We start from the raw sequence: 23,005 nt of genomic DNA, 5'->3' as shown, positions 1-23,005 counted from the left end.
ATGCACATATATTGCATCGGATTGAGGGAATATTATTGGTGAATCGGCAATGGCTTTCATGTTCTTGACGCTAATCTTTACATTTCCGACACTTTGAACTCACGTTTACTGAGTATGAGTGCATTTCTGGGCATTTTTCGTTACGTGTTTCCACACATGTGAATCACCCTGCTTCATCTGTTGTTCTCTACCGACACTCCAGATGTCTTTCTAGAGCATTTTAATACAAATTCGCTACACTTAATACTCAGAACGTCACTGTTGGCCAGCATCCGTACCTGGCGATTATGCAACCACACACAATGGGCATGAAGATGTCCGCCATTTCGTATTTGTTCCAGACATCGACTTAATACAAACGAATTATTGTTTCCTGGTAGAAACCCTATCAATTCATATCCATTTAGACCAATTTTCATTTGGCAGATTATCCGAGACTCCCTACGTTCCTTTGGGGAATCCCTTTCGCGTGCATGGTAGGATTGTGAAACATGCAAAATTCAATACAGCAGGTATTACTTCTTCAGTGAATATTTTACCCGCCCTCTTTACGTTGGATAGTTTCCAAACTATTGGCATCCGAAAATCATTTTCCCAACCTTTCGGCACCTTGTAGATCCGAAACTATGTCCGATAGCCGAAAGTTCAAGAGAACTTTTTTTCTTGTCTCAGTGGCAGGAGTCACCTGCCAAGAGTTGTAACACTTATTTTGCAACACCCGATATATATATACAGGGTGTAACATTAATACATGTTCAAAAGTGAGAGGTGATTGCAGACATCCAAATAAGTAAAAATGTTCCTATAAACATGGGTCCGATGCCGCTTCGTTTCCGAGATACAGGGTGTTCAAATGTAGAGTCCCTCCAATAGCTTACTATGGAAAAGTGAATGGAAATGTTCAATATTACAGGAATAATACAGTCAAGTGGAATTATGCCTGTGCAAATACATTTACACTAACATGGAGAATGAAACAAATCAACATTTGAGGTTATTGTGTTGTCAGTGTTGCCATCCTGGTACAAAGTGTTATGTTTTCAAATAGTACTAGGCGTCCACACGAAGTGGGCAACATTGTTACTCAATAACATTACTTCGTGTGGCTTTGTAACTTCATACGTAAGTTATTCTCATGTGCATTCATTTGTAACGACACAATAACACTTCCATGCAAGAGTTTTGATCTATGAACCGTTGTTTCCTATTGTGGGCCGTTAATTGACTTCATACTTGGACGCCCTGTCTTTCGAAAGCGAAGCGGGATCTGCCCCATGTTTAGGAACGTACTGATGTCAGCAACCATATGCTAACGTGTGGACGTCTAGTGCTATTTGAAAACGTAACATTTTGTACCAGGTTGGCAACACTGACAACCCAGTAATCTTAAATGTTGATCAGTTTCATTCTCTATGTTAGTGTAAATGTATTTGCACTGGCATAATTCCACTTGATTGTATTATTCCTTCAATATTGAACATTTCCATTCACTTTCCCATAGTATTTTTACTTATTTGGATGCCTGCGATCACCTCGTCACTTTTGGACATGCATTAATGTTACACCCTGTATCTCTCTCTCTCTCTCTCTCTCTCTCTCTCTCTCTATATATATATATATATATATATATATATATATATTAGGATGGTCCAAAAATTTCTTTTGCGAATTTCATTGCGCATAATTGCTAATATTGTTACTTTCCTACAAGTATATTTCACTGCAAAAAATCAACTCAATTGGATAGTATTTAGGGATCGCTCAAGCGACACGAAGTTGTGCCATGTAGGATGCATATAATTATGTCGTATACGAGACATATTGGAGGTTTAAAAATTCAATCCTTATAAAGAAAATTGTACTTTTTGCCCTACAAAATGAATTATTTATTATTATTACTAAACTTGCAAATAGCTATTACCAAAATTGATTATTATTGAACCATTTATTGATTAAACCATTTATTGATTTCAAAATAAGTGAGATGCCTCTAAATATGAAGTTGCTGTTCATTTTAAACAGAAAAAATAAGGTTATTAACAAAGTTGGTAATTTTTCAAAGTGCTCTTTCGAGCGTCTGGAACACGCTTTCTGTGGTCCTCAACAACCTGAATTAGGCTCTGCATTTCACTTTCTTTCTTTATGATTGACTCATTGAAATTAGACATAAGAGCCACTGAACGTTCAGCAGCATCGTTGACAACTTTAAGTGACTCGACGATTCGTTTGTCCTTTTGGAATTTGTCCAAGTTACTCCAATGCTCGGGATCACATTGGAACATGAAATCGATGTCAACTCGAAGAGAACGAAAGGCGCAAAGAGTAGCACCATCCATTACTGCGTGAAAACTACTTTGAAAAACTAATTCGAATATATGATGTCGGCACGGTAGATACAGTAAATCACGATCAAACTTCTTGTTAAGGTTTGTTACAAGCGTCATTTATTCTGCCGGTGTTCTTGCAGTTTTACCGAAGCATAGCGCTTGTATTTTGTGTTCTATGTCCCATTTCTCCACTGATTCGTAAACAGCTGTAGCTTGTGCTTCTCCTGTAAACGATGATATTTCAAGGATGGCTAATATCGCTAGTTTGTCATCGTTCTCTATGCTACTTGCAGCTGAGGTACCCACACCTTAAAACTTTCGACACTAGCTCATTCCGGCGTTGTTATAGAAAGTGACCCACATGTATATTTATATTCCAAAGGTTCCAATTATTACATGATCAGAGATAAGTGGAAAAGAAGGACAGATGTGTGTTTGTTGTGAAAAGTTATCCTAAAACTACATGTCACACGACCTCATTTCTATTTAAAATGTTGGGCCTGAATCCAAGATGGCGGATTTCAAGATGGCTGCCATCATAGTACTACTCAGTACTGCATTCCACTAACTCTATGCAAAATACGATCCCTTTACCTTCAGACGTTTCAAAGTTACAAGGATCTATTCCAAACTTTTGTCATATACCTGTACTATATATTGTAATCAGAAGTTTAAGTCGCTTGGGGGCCGGTTAAATATTGTTCAATCGGGCCAATATTTTTCATTAATTAATTTGGCCCGACAATGAACCAATTTAGGAGTTGGGAGCAAATAAATTCGGAAATAAAAAATTAAGGACCACACTAATATATATATATGGGATTTTAATATTCTAACTCATTTTGTGTTTTTAAAATAGTGTTGATTTGAATGATTTTGACTTTCTTTTTTAAGAATTTTTCATTTAAAAATATTACAAAATTAACATATGTAAATAAGCTTATAAACTATCTTGCTTCAAACAGATTATTAAATGAGAAATCATTCAGTTTTTAAAAATATGTCTACTATCAGTGTTTTCACCTTCCGTAAACTGAAAAATAACGCACTGAAATCCAGAGCAGAAATGATGAAAATAAAAAATATTGCCAACATTAACATTTCTGAGGTTAGAAGAGTAGTATAAATGTGAATAAATTCACCTAGGCCGAACGCAGAGAATCCTAAGAACATATTCAATTAATCAGTTAATATTACATTACGTTTCTGCTTGTGTGGTCCAGCGTAGCATAGTCGCTAACCCTCTCACCTTTGAAGCGAGCGGTTCCCGGTGGGGACCCTCGATCGAAAAGGTGTAACAGTTTCTTCAGGCCAGTCATCCTGAGTGATGTATTTCCTGGGTTTTCTCAATCCACCAGGCAAATACCGGGATGGTACCTATTATACAGGTCCTAGGCCGCTTCCTCCCTCCTCCCGCTTCCAGAAATAGTGTGCTCGCCGAGGGATGTCATCCCTCATTCGTCACGCGTTAAGACCATACTTACCGGTAATGCTCAGAGATATGTATAAATAAATAAATAAACGTTTCTGTTTGTTGGAGAGAGAACAGAACCTGAACGGAGTGGAAACTTGTTCTCGAACTTCAAGATCATTTACAACTTGATGGTGACCAATTTTTGAGTAAGGTGATAACAACAAATTAAACTTTATTCCCATACTCGAACCCTAAAAGAGAAGTGAATCTAAGGAATAACACACACCAAAAGAAGGCTTTTTGCTTTAAAAGCTCATGCAGCCACGTTTCTTGTGTGGCAAATTAATAATCAGTTTTTTTTTGGGATTGTGATAGTATAATTTTAGTGGATTACCTACCAAACGCAATAGGAATATTATTCCAAAGTTTCATCTGAGCCATTACAGGCACTTGTCAAAAATCTTCCTGGGAAACTACATGCGATACCTTTCTGTAATGCAAGACCCCATACGGACCACTAAATAAAGGATGTTTTAAGTTATTTCCGTTGAGTTGTACTTCAACACTGTCAGTACTTGGCTGATCCAGCTAATATCCATAATGAAGCATGTCCATCTTTGGATGGAATAGAGACCACGAAATTAATGTTTTCACATTTTATTAAAATATTTATTTTGAGTACATAGCATCCAATCAAGACATGAATTACGAGGAATCAAAAATATTGGAAGTAATGAAATTCTTATGTTCTTTGTTGTTATATATCTATTGAATGATCTTATAGTCACTCATATACCCTAATTAGACAGTCATTCTTCTGTAAGCCAGAATTTGCTCTTTTCTGAACTTAACAGCTAGGCAATTGTTCTTTCTGACTGTAAAAAATATACATATTCCTTGCAGGGTGATTACAATGTAATTGACGTCACAGAAGACTGTAAGGAAATCGTAAAAGCAGTGCAGCAATTGTGTGGTGGAAATTCTCGATGGCATAATAATTATACTCTGCTTCATTTTGTTGATATTTTTAAGGGAAGTGAGTCCAAGAAAGTAATAGATGCTGGTAAGTTTATATATACACAAATACAATTTACAAATGTATGTATGTTTATTAGAAAGTAATAATTACGTGTAATACGTTAGCAAAGTGAATAGAAAAAAGATATTCATTCAGATTTTCATTCAATATGTAATCCGAAAATTAAATGTATAGCTTTTGTTCTTCTTTTATGCTCTTATTAACTCTGTCTACTTTTATTTTTATGGCTATGGCTACTTTTTTTTTTTTTTTGTTTGTTTGTTTGACTAGTTCAGTGGTTCTCAACCTTTCTTGACTGATGACACACTTTACTGTACACCTATGACATCACGACACAATTGTTTGATTTTTTAAAATTAAAATTATATAAATTACACGTCAGTGGAATACACAGACTTTCATCATATCTTGGTATAGTAAATGTTTATTTTCCTATAATATCTTACTCAAAGGGGTTAAAATCCCGAAACTCTCCTTGTGATATACGCTACTAATAATAGAGTAAAAACTTTAAGTTTCTAAAAAGTAGTGACTCTATATGTACTGAGCATTGTTACTGCCGTTGGAGGCGATGACTGTTACAGTTTGTCTCAAAGTTGATTCTGACTAATTGGCTCTTTAAATTCCAAAATTTCACGACACACTTTATGGGACTGCGCGACACAAAGGTTTTCGAGATCCACTGGTCTAGTTAATAGTGTATTTTGCTACATATACAATACCTAAATAAATATATAATTTCTTCTAGCAAAATAATAAAAAAGTCAGTTATTATTTCCAATAAACGATCCTTTTTAAAGCTACAGAAATTAGTGTTTTTTCAATTTTTTTGAAAACTACGCATGATAACTACCCATGTATGCTATTTTGTTCAGTTTGATATGGTCTATCGACTGGTAGACATTATGATTTATCTTTGGACAGTATTTTTGTTAAACAGAAATTGAAATTCAATAATTAATAATTTTAGGATATATATATCTCATTAACAGTACTATGTATTACCGTCTTTCTAATGTCAAAATGAAGAGCTTAATAAAGATATATTTCAGTGTTAGTATCACCCCAATAATTGGCATGACTCTTGTACAGCATCAAATATTAGTTTTACAAAGAAAGAAGTTTTCTTGAAAACGACGCATGAAGTTTTACACTCACGCATATCATTTTATTTATTAGCTCAATAAGATCTATCTATTGTATATGACATCTTTGGACTTTTTTTTTAACCCTTAAACGGTAATACAGTGCGTCCCACTAGCTTTCGAACCCAAAAAAAACGTTATAATTTCCGAACAAATATACATAGGAAAATGAAATTCACAATACACGTACCTTGTTTCATGCTGAATACATGACCGTCACAGCAGGTGCTGAAAGTGTCCTCCCTGGACGTCAAGACATGTTTGTACATGGCGTTCCATATTGTGAAAAGTCCGATGTAGAGTCTCCGGTGTGAACTCATGAATCGCATTCTCAATGTTGTTTCGCAACTCTTGCAGTGATCGTGGGTTGTTTCTGTAGACACAACCTTTAAGAAAACCCCATAAGAAAAAATCAGGTGGTGTCAAATCCGGGGATCTTGGCGGCCACAATCCTTTGGAGATTATCCTGTCACCAAAAAGACTCAATTTCTGCCATGGCCACGTTTGAAGTATGGCATGTTGCTCCGTCTTGTTGGAAATAACCACGACGCAGTTCTTGATCGTCCAGCTGATTCACAAATTCACTGAAAATGTGTAAGTAAACTTGTGTTTACTGTATCTTCAAAGAAGATGGGTCCAATGATACGCTGTCGGGAAATTGCACACCAAACTCCCACCTTCAAGGGATGAAGTGGAATCTCATGGTACACATGCGGATTTTCGGCGGCCCACACCCGAGTATTCTGCGAGTTCACATAACCAGAGAGATGGAACCAAGCTTCATCTGTGAACCAAGTATAGTCTAGGATTCCTGGATTGTAATGCAACAAAGCTTGCAACCAACAACAATACATCACGCGCTTTTCCCAATCTGTAGTCTTCAACTCCTGGACGACTGTAACGCGATATGGAAACAGCTTGGCCCTTTTGGCGGCTCTTTGCACAGTTGACTTTGACATCCCTACCTCTTGTGATAATCGACGCAGGCTCTTCTTAGGGGACTGCAAAAGACGTTGCCACACATTCTGTACTGTCTCCTCGGATATCCGTGGACGCGCGCCTCCATGTCCCGTAAGCAACGTTCCTGTTGTTTCGAACTTGTTCACCAAATGATGTATTAATGATTTCGATGGTCCTTTACGGCATCCAAATTCACGGCAAAATTCACTTTGAACGGTCTGATACGATCCCGATCCAATATTTTTTAACAATGAACACGCGTTCCTGTACGGTGTACAGAACCATCCCCGCGATGCAGCGACTCGAGTCACACTAACGCACGCGCACCACGCCAAGCAGCACTTTCCCTGGCGCCACCTATCGTCTTTGTTTTGACGTGTGCGCTTCTGTTCAACCCTTTCTCGTGTTTAGCATGAAACAAGGTACGTGTATTGTGAATTTCATTTTCTTATGTACATTTGTTCGGAAATTATACCGTTTTTTTTTTTTTTTCGGGTTCGAAAGCTAGTAGGACGCACTGTATTTGCAGAATTTAATGAGTATGGAATACAACTTTTTTATTAATTTTTATTATACTTCTACACTAATATTCTCTGTTACACTGAATTTATATCCATTGGGAGGTTAACGAGTAATTTTAATCTGAGTGTGTTCAATGGCTCGTCAGCCCTTAAAAGAGGAGAGCCAGGCAGATGTCCAGATCCATTGGGAGGTTAACGAGTAATTTTAATCTGAGTGTGTTCAATGGCTCGTCAGCCCTTTAAAGAGGAGAGCCAGGCAGATGTCCAGATTTTTGTAGTTTTGAAATAAAATTCACTACTACTAAAATCAGCCAGCTAGCTCTCAATCTATTATTTATTCTACCAATGTGATTATTGTTTTTTGTTTGTTTGTTTGTTTGTTCATAATCTTATAGTTTAGTATCTTCTTTTGTTTAACATGAAAGAATATGCATATATTTGTTTAGGCCGTGATAAAAATTAAATTTTAACAATTACAAGAATAAATAAGATTATTGTTTGATTTAAACAAGATTGATGGAGCTCCCGAAAACCTAAATGACAACCACGATCTCTTGTCCCGAATTCGATTTCCATTGCCTTCACAACCATCTTGATCTAGCTTCGTAGCTCATTTGTATAATTAAGTAGTGATAACACATTTCTTTTAATGTAAAATTATAAAATATTATGTAGTAGTCTACTGTTTTGAAAGGTTCCTCGTTGAAAAAAAATGCGCTTATAAATTAGTTGTAACATCAAAGGCTTTCATGAGTGCTACTCAGATATGAATAACTCTTTAAAATAAATGTTGGCTTTAGGCGTGTAGCATTTAACACTGCTACTATGGATTTATAATATACTGGTAAAAAGCTGTATTGCACAAATGACTCTTATTTTGAATTTTACTATATTTGAAAAAATCTAAAGTACACTTAAAATTCGAACAATATCTTTAAGATTGAATATTATTATTGTTCATTCAGTTGTAAAACCTCTGGTTTAAGAAACATAATTTTGCGGGTTATATTGCCTGGCTGTGAAATTAGTCATTTTCGCAGGAATGAACGCTGGATGAAGACATTCAGAAGCAAATTTCGGGGAAAATATTCGGAGCAACAAGGAATTAAAAAAAAAAAATGTGTAATCCAGAACTACACAAAATATATACGTTAGCGAATATATTGTGGATTATTAAATTAAGATGTCTAAGATAGGCATTGCTCGAATGCATAGAATTTTAGTTGAGGAGGTCATGGAAACGAAATTTGGAGAGTAATATAAACGAAATCTTAAGGAAATAGATAGTAATCGTAGCTGGATTAAATTAGCATGGGTTTACTGGCTGTCATTCATATATCAATAAAGTGAAGTCCGTCGTTGTTATCGTGGGCGTCTTCGGCACAGAAAACCCAGATTCGATTCCCGGTGGGAGCTCATCTGGTTTGTCCCCGTCTCATATAGCATTGGTACTGAACGAGATGCTAAACTCCAAATCAACCAACCAATCAATGTATTAATGAACATTTGATTTCTCGAGCCATGGTATTAGTTTCTGTTTTTGATTCAGATTCACGAAGATTATATTCCACTTAACTTGCTTTTATGTTGGAAAATCTACAAGAAATACTCTATTATGATCCTTTATAAGGTAAATAATGTTAGTAATTTATAAACATTTAATGCCAAGAATATCTCGTCAAACAAATGAAAATGAATTATCTACAAACTGAAAAGATGTAAGGTTACTAAGAAAATGTTTTCATAGTGACGTTGTCAATTCATTATTGTTTCTCATATATAAAACGAAACTTCTAGGTCACCAAAGTCATCCACTTCATGGACGAGGAAAACAATGGGTACGTGGAGACGTTGAGCGCCTAATGAGGAAACTTACAATTGAAGAATATTTGAGAGAAGATCTTTTCGTGACAAAGGACGACATTGCTATTGCTTACGTGAAGGTTGGACCAAAAGCTAACGCTTTGCTTACTGGAAAAACGAAGGTTGGTATTAATAAAATGGTCACAGGTATTTTTTCTTTAAGAAAATAATTTAGACCAGTGCTATTCAACCGGGTGTACGCGTACCCCTAGGGGTACGCAAAGATGTTTCTGGGGGCACGTAATCCTAAAATAAGTATATTTCCAATATTCGACCAAGAATCGAGGAATTGGCGTCCTGAAAATAAGCTCAGTCATCTCATTAACAAGTTAGTTCTAAAGTTTGTTTTAGTTTTTGAATTTTTAACATTGTTCTCAGTGAGCGAATTATCAGGGAGGATGAGGGGAAAATCCCCCTCATTAGAACTGGATGAATCCTATGTTTTGAAATTTTCCATGTTAATCTTTCGGATGCGCACTTTATCCCCCTGTAAATAGTCCTTTGATTGGCACACTGATTGTTCTTTTGTTGTGTCTTTATTTGTCCCCCTTTTTAAAATCAACAGAACATGTATATTACGTTTAATAAGTTAATTTCGATTTAATTTCTTTTAAACAGCTTCAGGGGTACACAATAGGATAGAAAACTGTGTCTAGGGGTACGCGAGAAAAAAAGGTTGAATAGCACTTATTTAGACCGTAGATTAATCACCTTTGATTTTTACTCCACTAATTTATACTTAAGTTTTTTAAAAATATTTTTTAAGTTGAAATAAAAATGTAATTTCAATTTCTAAATTCGTCGTAGGTATAGGTATTTTAATGTTCATTTCCTTGTAGAAATGAAATTGAGTTGTTGTTGAGTTGAGTCGAGTTTAACGTCTCGTTCAGCAGCGAGGCTATATGGGACGTGGGCCTACTGATTAACGTGAAATCCGAACCACATGAGCTCCCGCCGGGAATCGAACCCGGGTCTCCCGCGCCATAGAAATGAAATTATGTAATAAGTTATTATTTTCTTTTTCGTGGAATTATTTGTAATTCCATATATTCATGGCACTTTTCCTCTATTAGAATATCTGGGGTCTAACCATTATATGCTTAATAATAAATTTGTTACCAGAGAATCTTCAGTAATTGTTACATATATATATATATATATATATATATATATATATGTGTGTGTGTGTGTATGTATGTATGTATATATATGTGTGTGTGTGCAAAATCTGCAACTATAGCGAATCTATAGAGTATAAATTTGTATGTAATTTTGTGCCTTTGTCAACGTATCAAAAGCTTTTTGGATGTGAACCAAACTTACAAGCAAGAATTTATTTGCTATTAAAAGTTAGCTACAACGATGGCTATAGTTCACATAATTTATAGAAGTGGTTTTCAGAAAATTTCTTAAACAAAATAGGATATGGTAAATAGATCGATACCGTAGATAATCACAGAAGTTTTATTTCCAGTAACCATATACACGACATATTTTAAAGAAAAATTCAAGTTAATTTTATAAGAGTACAGTTTGGTTTCGAACAGGGATATTTGATTTAAAATCGATAACACGGAATCACTTATCACATTAATGAAATCCGTAAGGACGCTCGAATTGTGTAACTCTTGGTTTGCCTTAGATGATTGAGATAACTTGGAGGCATTCCGTTGTGTGACATTTGGTTTAACTGAAATAAAATGAAACTTCTCTTCAAAATGAACATGAGGTTTATCTAGAAAATGTGTGAAGCAGTATACGGAACATAATAGACACATAGAGAGCAATAGGAAAGTATCAGAATTCACTACAGAGTTGATAGGCCAAACGCCATTTAAAATATCCTTTTGAACTCAATGATTTTTACTGGATTATTAGAAATACTAAATCATAGAACGATACAATGGAGTAAACAATGGGTTATAAATTCTAGAATCTATTTTACATTACGAAAACTCGATTTTTCCAGTTTACATGAGGAATTATCAACCAGAGTTCTTATGTAATAATTTGCTGGTTTTTTTTCTGTATATTGTGTAGGGGTATGGATAAAGTGGATTGCTTTTTATGTGAAATTCTTATATATCCTGTGCTTGTATCCTTGAGGACATATTGAGAAATGAATGATTTGAGGGAAAAGTCATTAAATTTTTAATCCCACCAAACAACAAAATTTATCTAGCCTTTGAACATGGTTTTTTGAGACTTAAAATATGAAAAAAAAAAAGAGGATGAATTACTGAAACAAATTATACTATTAATTAATTCCGAGTACCGGAGCTCAGTAAAAATCGTTGAGTTCAAAAATGTAATTTAGGTAATGACTGAGTTTCATTTCTGGAGTATGGTTCTGGTGGTTGCTCAGATAATACGTTTGTTCGTGTAACTCTATATTGCTTCATACATTTTACAGAAAACTCTATGTTCGTTCTTAAAAAGAAACTTTTTTGGCTTCTTCTGGCCAAACCAAGCGACATTCAGTGGAAAGTCTCCAAGAGTTTAGAACCAGAGGACGAAAGAAGCATTACACAGTCAAACGCCGCAATGGACGTCGTGAAATGTGATAAACAATTTGATATGTCAATTTGAAGCCAAAAGATACTCTTTGATCCGAAACTCCTACTTTGTTTCCTATAAAATTAACCTTAACGATCATAGGAATTATTGCACTGAATATAATGTGAGTATAAAGGATATATTATATATATTAGGGTGTCCCTTAAATAAGGTAATTTCATGTTACGATACGCACAACCCCTAAATATATTCTATGTGACTGTAAACTCGCATTAGTGCAATAACAGCTTCCTATGAGAACGTTAACCCGTGCCGACTTCACGACAAAATCATGAAATGACGTTTCCACATTATAATATAATTTAGAATGTCCAACCATGATAACGAAGAAACCAAAAGAGGCAGAGAAACGAAATTTTGCATGAAGCAACTAGAGAAAGGAGAACACCTGCTCGTGTATTGACGAACATCACCGAATGAACAGGGTTGCCAACCCAAGAGAAAATTACGTTTTTGTAAATCGAGTGACCTAAATTGGATGTCATCATTGGAAGCAACAATGAAAATAAAGACAAAAGATATCGTAAACGCAGAACAGTGTTGCAATCTTTTCGAGAAATAACGGAAATATTTGTTAAATGCAAACGCAAATGCTTCGTGCGAAGTTTCGTTTCTCTGCATCTTTTGGTTTATGCATTATCATGGCTGGACATTCTAAATTATATCATAATGTGGAAACGTCATTTCATGACTGTCGTTAAGTCGGCACGGGTTAACGTTGTCATAGGGAGCTGCTATTTCACTAATGCGTGTTTACTGTCACATAGAATACATTTAACGGGTGTGCGTATCGTAACACGAAATTACCTTATTTAAGGGACACCATATATATATATATATATATATATATATATATATATATATATATATATTGGCAGGAAAAATCGGATATAACATATAAAATTAAAGAACATATCCAAAGTACAAATCATTGCCAACCTGTTTCAGGTCTATTGACAGCAAATGCCACATGGAACGCGATAAAGTTTTATATAAATCTAAAACAGGACAATGTTTGAAGCCCGTTTCATCAGGACAGAATCCCAAATTAAATGCAGACCAGTAATAAAAAAGGATTTGCCATAGCATATTTGATGATCATTTAATTATTATTAAATAAATATCTAATATGCTATGCCATATCTTATTAATATTACTAATCTACATAATTCAGATTGTAACAATATGACTATACAGAAGGTTGTCTGGTTTATATCGGACCTAATTAGAAACGTTACTGTCATTTAGGAAATGACGCTAGAACGACGCGATTGTTGTAAAGTAGCAGTGTGCCTTAAGTTGTAAGTGAATGAGTGTCATCATGTGATACCAAAATTAAACAGTTACTAAGAAGGATATGCCATGGCCCTTTTCCACTCTTGTTTTTCTTACATATTCATACGAAAACAGTCTCCGGAGAATGAGTTCACTCTCGGGATGATTACTGCGAAAGCTATTTGATCTGTTATACAAACCAGGAGGCACGAAAAGCACGAAGAATAAGTTTCCAAAAAAAGTGACACTCACAGTGCTGCAGGAGATCCACTGATTGGCATATCAGTAAAATCCATTGACGCAACGTGCGATGGGCCAGCGATTCAATTTCGCACCCTTCAACTGTGAATACAGCCATTCGTAAGCGGTTGTGGCTTCGGTGTGTTCGTAAGGCCCATGTACACTACCTGTTCCTGCAGTGCAATACGAGAAATAAACTGCAGAAAACTGCATTTTAAAAAAATGGCAGAGTCCAAGTGAATAATCGTCGCAATGGATGAAGCATATATCCATCTCACTGCTTGTGGTCACAACGATGCCAAGGGCCGCTGCAATTTTATTCGTCACTACTGGGAAAGTTTCTCGCATGAGTTTATGGTTGTTATGGTATTCCGTTATTCGTAGAAATTGTTGATAAAAACGTGAAAGTGAATGTAAGATAGTTTTAGGAATCCATTATGATGCGTATCTTTCGGATTGACATCCCACAATTGTATGGTGTGGACGTCAACCAGGTGAAGATTCATATAGGAAGGTCCTGTGAAAAACTATGATGCCAGTCCAATGAATTTCTGCGGCTTTGACTGTTGAAAAGACGCCTTCAACGTCGCTGCCCGCGAATACTCGCTGGTCTCTGGAAAGTTTGCAGGGAGGAATGGAGCCGAATGCTTTTGCCCTTGCTTCGCGCGGAGTTGGCATCAATGGCAATTCCGATTTCGAGCGGGTTAGTCAATAGTGCTGGGACTCCGACAGAACACCATTAGTTGTGATGCTGTTGTTTGTTCTCGTAAGGTGAACACCCTTCAAAATTGGTTCGATATAAACAGAACGAAATTCTGTTAAACCAGCAACGATACCTTCTCTTTCTTTATAAAGAGAAACTTCTAAATTTTAGCTTTAGAAAGGAAACAAAATTATTACATACTTGCGTGATTTTGCTTCCCTTAACCTTCCTTTGCGCGAAGGAGTGAGACTCATCTCACTAATGCATAGGACAACAATTTGTGTCATGACAAAAGTTGAATAAAATATAAATACTCTAGCTTAGCATGTCTTTAATACGTGTTCATCAGTATGGTAATTTAAGTAATATTACGCTTATGCTCGAAGTTAATTATACAACAGACAAATCGATACTACTTATGTTCCCTCATTGATCAACAACAAAAGCTTTATATTTTATATGTGATAGCTTCTATGAATAAAGAATATTATTATTTATGTTTGTTGTTTAAAAATATAAACCGCTTTTATGCTGTTGTATGTATTAGTAACATAACGTTCTCTGTTTAATTGTAGAGAATTAAATTAATCTTCAGTACTAACGTTGCAAAACTCAGTGCTCCTTTGTGACCAAGTTGCTAATGTGTATGCTTTCTATGCTTATGGTCCCATGTTCGATTTCCGCTGGGGGTACTTGCCTATGATGAGATCAAGTAGTGGTTTGGATTTAATTTAAACAGGGGTCTGCTTTACAAGCCTCATTGCTAAAAAGGGACTGTAAACTCCTATCAACCAAGTAATTAATACATATTGAATCTTATCAAATATCACATAGTTTACCTTTGTTGATACACAGTTAATTTTCTGGTGCATAAGGTGAAGAGTCACATTCCTCCACATTTATTTACACTCTTGAATCATGAAACATTTTAAATGTACAATCTTTAAAATTTCTTGGACACCTACCTTTCTTTAGAAGACCATATTCTGGCATCCGTACGTACGAAATGCTAATACTTTGACTCTATATACAAAGATCTAGATTGGTCAACAAAAAATCACATATACTTGATATGATTTCAAATGTAGCCAAGATACAGGACTTTTCAAAGAGAAGTTGGTGGTCAACTTTTTTTGAATAAGACTATACTTCCCTCTATCTTTGTGTCCAAATTCTAATATAATCATATATATATATATATACTCGTATATATGAGTCAGTTTTCTTGATATATATCACTTATTTTTTATTATAAGTTAATAATAATAAATAACATTGTCTGTACTTAAGTATTCTTCCAAGATAAATATTGGCGCTCTCCTAGTTAGTCTAGTGGCTAGTGCGTGTATCTTGGTCCTGCATTTAATTCCTGGTGGGAGAGCACCAAAAATGTAATTTTGCAATATATACTTTATTGAATTATCCGTCTCTTTTAGCCTAAAGGACATAACTATGGGACGTTAAACCAACATTTTATTTTTAATAGATTGGTATCTGCTATGCAAATTGTTATTCCAGGTAAAATAAAGTATAATTTTTGTTTATGACTGATATTTACTAATCTTCGCGCACTTTTAGTACTTTGCAATCTCCAGTCATGTCACAGTCCTGTAAATTGCCCAACTCCGTATTTTTTTTTCACTCCGAATGCTAGAAAAACTGGAGAGGGAACTGCTGTTCTGTTCACACATTACACAGAAAGAGTCACCAGATAGGCCAAGTCTCCTTAGGGGCATAGAGTTATGGAGGTGGAGCTCTGTAATTATATAATGTTATGTAAAAAAGCTTCATTTATTCGACCGTCTGAAAGACAAAAAATATATAAGTTTTCTTTATTTGTTTGATATAAGTAATTCAATACAATCAAACTAGATTCCAAAGAAACTAATTAGAAAAGGTCACTGTTTAACTACAAGAAATACAGAGCACATTAGAAGAATAATGATAGGAGTTGAAAAGGTTCATTTTCAGATAATAGGTTGAATCTTGCTATGCGGATTCTACTCTTCGTACCTGCGTTTAATCAGTATCAAAGGTTTCGATGTATTCAACTTTATTTATGTATTTTATATTCAGTATTTTTACATAATCAACTTTCAAATGAAATATTACTCCTTTTGTACAATAAATTGTTCTTTTTTCTTCAGATTTTATTCCCAGTGAAAGCATCATCAGCAAGAAACCATGAAGCTATGTCTAACGCGGATTCGTCTGCTACAAATTCATCTGCAGAGGGCGTACAAGCGTTACAGGAGCGCTGTTATAATGAACTACAAGCTGTATGCCGTTCGATTGCTACTACGTTAGGAATTAGTAGTTGCAGTGTCATGAACGTTGAGGTTGGTGTACACAGATATTATTTTGCTTTTCCTTGCAAATTCCACATATTTTTTTTAAGTTTCAGCATAAATTATAGGAAAGCTGAATGGATTGAAAGCAAATGAATAATTGGTATGTTTAGAAACTAAAAGAAAAATATTTGATAAAGCCAAAATAATCATTTTGGCAGAACAATTCACTTTATCATATAATAATCTTTTCTTTTATATGTATATAATGGATGTATATGTGTGTGTATGTTTCACCATAACTCTGGAACGCCTGTAACAATTTTAACCAAACTTGGTACTTATGTTGCTTGCAATCTGGAAAAGAGTACTGTCGAGGTAAGACCCCCTAACACACCTAGGGCTGAGGGAGGAAGACATAAAAATGATCGAGAACGACGGATATTAGTGTCAAATCCGTAGTTTTTGGAGTCCATGAGCTGATTGGTGACAGTTTCAATGCCCTTGAAGTCCAAGTCTTCCAGTGAGGGTAAGACACCCTAACTTACCTAGGGAAAATGGGGGGAGGGAGACGAAATTATCGAAAACGACCGATATTAGTGTCGAATCCATAGTTTTCGGGGTCACTGAAATGAACAGTGACACTTCTGATGCCATTTAAACCCAAATTCAGCACCCATTAGTACTACTGAAAGAATGACATGTAAAATTAATTGAAAATAATGTCGAATTCATAGTTTTCAGGGTTCTCAAGTTGATTGGTGACTGTTTTGGTGCTCCTTTAAGCCCAAAGTCAATTCCCAGTTGGTGGTAAGACCTCCCTAGCACTCCGGAGGGGATATAAACTACCCATATTAGTGTCGAATCCATAATTTGCAGGGTCGCTTAGATAAATAGTGACATCCCAGTGCCGTTTAAGTCCGATTGAAGCCCTTATTAGCACCTGGGAAGGGCTGGAGTGTGAAATAGTGACATGTAAAAATATAAAAACGATAGATATTGGTGTGGGAATCATTAATTTTCAGCGTTGCTAAGTTAATTGGTGGCAGTCCTGATGCCATTTAAGTCCAAATTAAGCCCCTAGTAGTGGCAAGACCCTCTGAGCACTCCTAGGGAGGAGTGAGAGAGACAGACATAAAAAGGATAAGAAACGAACGATATTAGTGCCGAATCCGTAATTTTCGAGGTCGCTGAGATAAAGAATAATATTCCAGATGCCATTTAAGTTCAAGTTAAGCCCCCATTAGTACCCTGGGGATGAAATTGTTACATGAAAAAATAATTGAAAATGGCCGATATTAGTGTCGAATACATAGTCTTCGGGGCCGCTGAAATGAACAGTGATGCTTCCAATGCTGTTCATCCCTATCTGCAGAAGGTGGGGCGAGGGAAATGAAAAATAAAATTTCAAAAATGACAGATGTGGGTCGAATTCATAGTTTTCAGGCTTGCGAAAATTTGACCCATTTAAAATGACTTTAGGAAGATAACTAATACCCACTTCAAGCAGGGTTTTTTAATATCAATTTGATTAAAGGCGTATTCTGTGGTGGTAGGGTGTTTTAATATTTATGCCAAAAGTAAAATATCTTCTGTATTTTTATCATTACACTTTGATTGAAATAAATATTCTAAGGAGAAAGCGGATTCAAATATTTCTCATAAGCGTATTCTCCCCGTGCGAAGAACTAGCATTTCAGCTAGTGTTCATATAAATATAGATATTTAAATAAAATTTCAACATCTTTAGTCACCAATGAAGATGAAAATGTCTAAGTGAAATAAAAAACTGATATTGGAATGATTGGTTTATGCATTAAGCGAAATAGGTATGTTTAGAAACTCTCTAAAAACAGTACATATATTTAGTATTATATGTTTATTTAAAATTTTATTCTTAGACTGGGTTATTCTACGGATTGGCAACGGTACAAAACAAGTTTAACATTTCTTTCATAGGAAGTTTTTGTTTATTTTCTGGCTGCAAAACAGTTAAAAATAAATGTTTCTTTCTTAAATAACTTTGTGTGTGTGTGTGGGGGGGGGGGGATAGCATATACAGTTCAAATTAATCCTATTTATAACACAATAAAATATCAATCTGTGAGAATCTAATATGTAAACTTCAAAACATTTAAGAGTTACAAGTCCCATTAACTTCTGGGCAGAAATACTTAGATATTTTTAATCCTTGATTTAAACTCAAGATACCCCAGTCTCTCAATCAACTTATTCCTAATAGTTTACAGTAGGCTAATAGTTGTCGCAGCTGCGCTGTTCGTATCTGACGCCAAGAGATGTCTCTAGCGTGCAGTCAGTTTGCAGATGTGCCAAAAGCTTGGGTGGTACAACTAGTATTAGTAGTTCACTTCATGAGCATCTTTACACAGTAATGATCTGGCGCTTTAGCTTATATCAGTGTGATAATATTGCGTGCTGTACACACCGTTTAAGGAAAGTGATAGGGAATAAAACGATGTGTATATGTATTCATAAATAGAATTGGACTTCTATTAATTGAACGACTATAACTTGAAGTAATTCTGCATTCCTGCCGGAAATGATATGGTTTAATGTTAATTGTTTCTTCCTTTAAACTCGAATTTCTCGTTATCTCAAAAGATTTCATGCATTGGCCAACAAGCTTTCACCCATAATTCGAATTCTTCAGGAATTTTGTGTTAGTACTGTTATAAATAGGTTCTTAAAAGTTATCAGGAATATGACCTTAGTGACATCTAAGGTTTTTGAAGAGGTAAGTTACAAACTGGACGAAGGAGTAACAGGCAAGACAGATACTGCTACTGCCACTGTCACGGCTCTCAAAGGGTTTCTGGAAGTTGTTCCAGTATCAGAAACGATTTTGGAGGGGATGAGTTGCAAACCGGGCGTAAGTCTTTCTCCTTTCGTCTCTGTAAGAAAAGACACACCAGACGAAAGAATGATAGCCTTCTTTCAAAGAATGTAAAATGCAGTTACTACCACTACAGTTTTATTATGGTCGCCTCATAGTTAATCAATAAAAGAAATCTATTTTTACATATTAAATTAATTTTCGAATTTAAGATTTCAGTGGTTACTTATTTATTTATTCACAAAAATAACAATACAATAATAAATATTATTTGTGTTGTTATCAATACGTACTAATAGTTTTTGCTTTGATACCTGTCGACAGATGTACACAGCCGTTTTGTAAGACTTCTTATGCATAGCATAATTTGGAAGCCTAATAACAGTATCATTTAGGGTGGCCCCGCGTAGCGTAGTCGCTAACGCTCTCGCCTTCGGTGCGAGCGGTCCCGGGTTCGATTCCCGGTGGGGGCACTCGGTTGAAAAAATGTAAAACGCTTTTTCAGGCCAGCCACCCTGAATGAGGTTTTCCTGGGTTTTCCTCATACATACCAAGCAAATGCCGGGGTAGTACCTACCTTATAGGTCCCAGGCCGCTTCCTTTCTTCCTTTTCTTTCCCCGGATTGTGTGCTCGCCAAGGGACGTCATCCCTCAAAAACGTAAAGGGCTAAATGGCCTTTGATGCCAAAAGCCCAGAAATTAAAATCCCATCCCATCCAACAGTACCATTTAGCAACCGAATAATTATCACTTTTCTCTTTGAGAAACGCTTTCCCAGAACTTAATCTGAGTGATTTTTGGCAAGATGTATTCTGAAGTAAATAGTAAATAATCTCAGCTGCTTTAATTGTGCAGTTTTTCCAATGCAAGAAATTAGAACGAGATAGAAATTATCTTTGAGGTTAATTAAATATGAGATACTACTTACCTAGTTTCAGAAACAGATAGAGTACTTTGGTTGTAAACTAAATCCTAATTTCACTTAAATGTGCTTTCTGCTTTGTTTCTTTGATATTAACTATTATTACCAGGTCCTTTAGTTTACAACATATGACTGCGAGACTTAAGAAACAAACGATTTAATTACTTGTTGCTTTGGTTTTTAGAAAAATAAAAAAATAAAATATAATTTAAAGTAACTTACCAATGATTAACTCTGAATGCTTTAGTGGAAACGAAAACAGAATCTTCACGGATCTTGAATTTTCTCAAATCCTGTTGATTTTTTTTTTCTTTTGTAACTCGGTTATGTATTAATTGGGTTCTGTTTGACTAAGATTCTGTGTTTTGAAACAGGCATTGCGAGCCATGTCCCGGGAGATGCCAGTAACAGCTGAAGAAATGTTAAAAATTCCACACGTTACGCGGGCAAACTTCGAGAAGTACGGTCGTCCACTCCTTGATGTAACACAGCAGTATGCGGCTGAGAAACTGGGTAAGTTCCATATCTAGCGTGTAAAACAATCTATGATAATTTGGAGGGCAAAATTGAGTACCTTCTGAGTTTATAGGTATGTTATATTTAATGTAAATTTTTTAAATAAGAAAGTAATTTAATGAGAATATACAGTTGTTACTATAGCGTTTATAAAAATGCAAAATCTACTGATCATTATGGTTCATTACTACGAATCAATTTGGATTTTCAGGTGATGTTCTTTTAACGAATTGGTCAATATGTTTTTCATTGTTCACAACCTCTTACCAATATTCAATTAGCATTACAATAACGGTAGAAATCACTGGTCTTCACTCGGAAGAATTTATGAATACACATTTTGAGCTTCACGCGGTTGTTAACGGAGCATATTGTAGACCGTTGAACAGAAACCGGAAAAAGTGATAATCTGAAAGTGCTAGATTAGAGCTTCCTATATCAACTTTTAAATGGCACTTTTTATCAGATTAATGGCATGGAAATGTTGTGAAGAAGCAGATCGTTGTGTTGTTGTAAGGAAACAGACTGTGTCGCCAGTAAAGGTCGTTATAGCTGAATTCCCTTATTAAGCCGTTGCATTTGTTGAATGTAAAGTATGGTTATGGTGCATACTAGGGATGGCCAATTCCGGAATTTTTACTTTCCGGAATCCGGAAAGTAAAATCGGAAAAAATCCGGAATTCGGAAAAATTTCGGAAAAATTCCGGAATTCGGAAAAATGCCGGAATTCGGAAAAATTCCGGATTTCGGAAAAATTCCGGAATTCAGAAAAATTACAGATTTCGGAAAATTCCGGATTTCGGAAAAATTCCGGAATACAGAAAAATTCCGGAATTCGGAAAAAAATATTTTTTCTTTTTGTAATCCTAAGAATTTTGTTCAAATGCAAACGAACAAATTTCCTTTTTGTAATCCTAAGAATGTATGATGCAAGTTAAGCTGAAACTCACATCCCATGGTTAATGAGATGTAGTCCAAAAGTATGATGCACTCCTAATATTTAATTTTTGTTTTACTGTGATATTGTCCAGAGGTAATACATATATCACACTGAGATAAACAACTTGACAGAATGAAGATATCATACGTAGTTTTCCAGAAAATCGTGAGAAACGAATTTTTATGAAGTTAAAATATGCGTCGCTTGTTGCCAGTGTGATGCAATTGATAACTTTTATACTGGAATAGTATTATTATTATTATTATTATTATTATTATTATTATTATTATTATTATTATTATTATTATTATTATTATTATTATTATTAATCGTTTATGTACTGTAAAAGAAAAATATGAACCGTTAAGTAGTAGATTTTATCTGTTGTTTTTTGATATCTTCTAACAGTAATAACAAACTGTAAATACGCAATGATTATCAAGGACAATGGCATATTAATGTAAGGACTACTCTGCAGACTAGCAATAAACAATAAACAATAACAGATAAACAATAGTTGCAAAAAAAAAAAAAAAAAAGTAACTAACTTGGGCATGTCAGAATGTTCGCGAGAATATAGGGACGCATTGAGACTCTAGCAAAGAGCGTTGTGTTGTTATTACTCAAAGGGCCGTACGATGGAGGCATTAACGCTAATGTTAATGGCACTAATGAACACTTACTTGCTCTAACGGTTAACCTCATTTTTGAGATGATTCTTAGAAGTGGGCGTGTTGGCATGCAGTTAGAAGACTTATATCCATTATTTAAAAAGCACACGTTATCTGTGGAGTACTAACGATTTGCGTCACTATCGAACACTAACATAGCACTAGCGACGTTTAAAGTCGAAATTGGAGTCTGACATGAGTGGCTTGTCAACTTCACGGACATTATATTTTCCTTGAATGCGAGAATTTTGCGCCCGGGAAATTTGCGCCCTACCACAAAAATAGGAAAAAATGCGCTCGCAATATATTTGCACTGGGATGTTTGCGCCCTACCGCAAAAAGAGGGGAAAATGCGTCGGCTATATATTTGCACTGGGATGTTATTGCCCTACAATTCAACTTATTTTTGTATTGTGTAAAGTAACTTCCACTCACACTTGAACTAGGCTTGCCTCTCATCGTCTCAGTGAGTTACTCCATCCGTTATAATATTCCGAACAAATAAAAAAAAAAATACAATTTTAGTTCACTAAAGGGCAATCCATACAAATACAATTTTTCATTATACTACAAAATTTACAATAAAAGTATAAATGACTGATATATAATTATTTATTAATATAATCAAAGAGTATAATTTAATCTACAAAAGGCTGTTTGGCTCTACCCAAATATCTCTGTTCACAATCCTTGCGAGTTGTTTGGCTTTTTAGGACACAAAATATAGAAAAGAAAATGAAAAGTGAATGT

At 35.2% G+C, this 23,005-nt stretch overlaps 1 protein-coding gene and 1 non-coding gene across 3 annotated transcripts in view; both read left to right on the top strand.

Moving 5' to 3' along the window:
- Positions 1–23,005, top strand: part of LOC145666633 (uncharacterized) — a 156,914-nt gene that overhangs the window by 112,142 nt on the left and 21,767 nt on the right. For both annotated transcript variants that reach the window (XM_081734073.1, XM_081734072.1), the window contains 4 exons: positions 4,645–4,804; positions 9,204–9,391; positions 16,212–16,403; positions 20,503–20,641. In XM_081734073.1, the coding sequence (XP_081590199.1) occupies positions 4,645–4,804; positions 9,204–9,391; positions 16,212–16,403; positions 20,503–20,641 (679 nt within the window). The remainder of the gene's footprint in view (positions 1–4,644; positions 4,805–9,203; positions 9,392–16,211; positions 16,404–20,502; positions 20,642–23,005) is intronic.
- Positions 19,606–19,679, top strand: TRNAR-UCG (transfer RNA arginine (anticodon UCG)). Its single transcript has one exon. It is a non-coding gene; the product is annotated as a tRNA-Arg (tRNA).

Source organism: Thermobia domestica, chromosome 12 (assembly GCF_964235325.1).
Source record: "Thermobia domestica chromosome 12, izTheDome1.hap1.1, whole genome shotgun sequence".
In the NCBI taxonomy this organism is placed as follows: domain Eukaryota; kingdom Metazoa; phylum Arthropoda; class Insecta; order Zygentoma; family Lepismatidae; genus Thermobia; species Thermobia domestica.
This window is presented reverse-complemented; position numbering and strand designations above follow the sequence as displayed.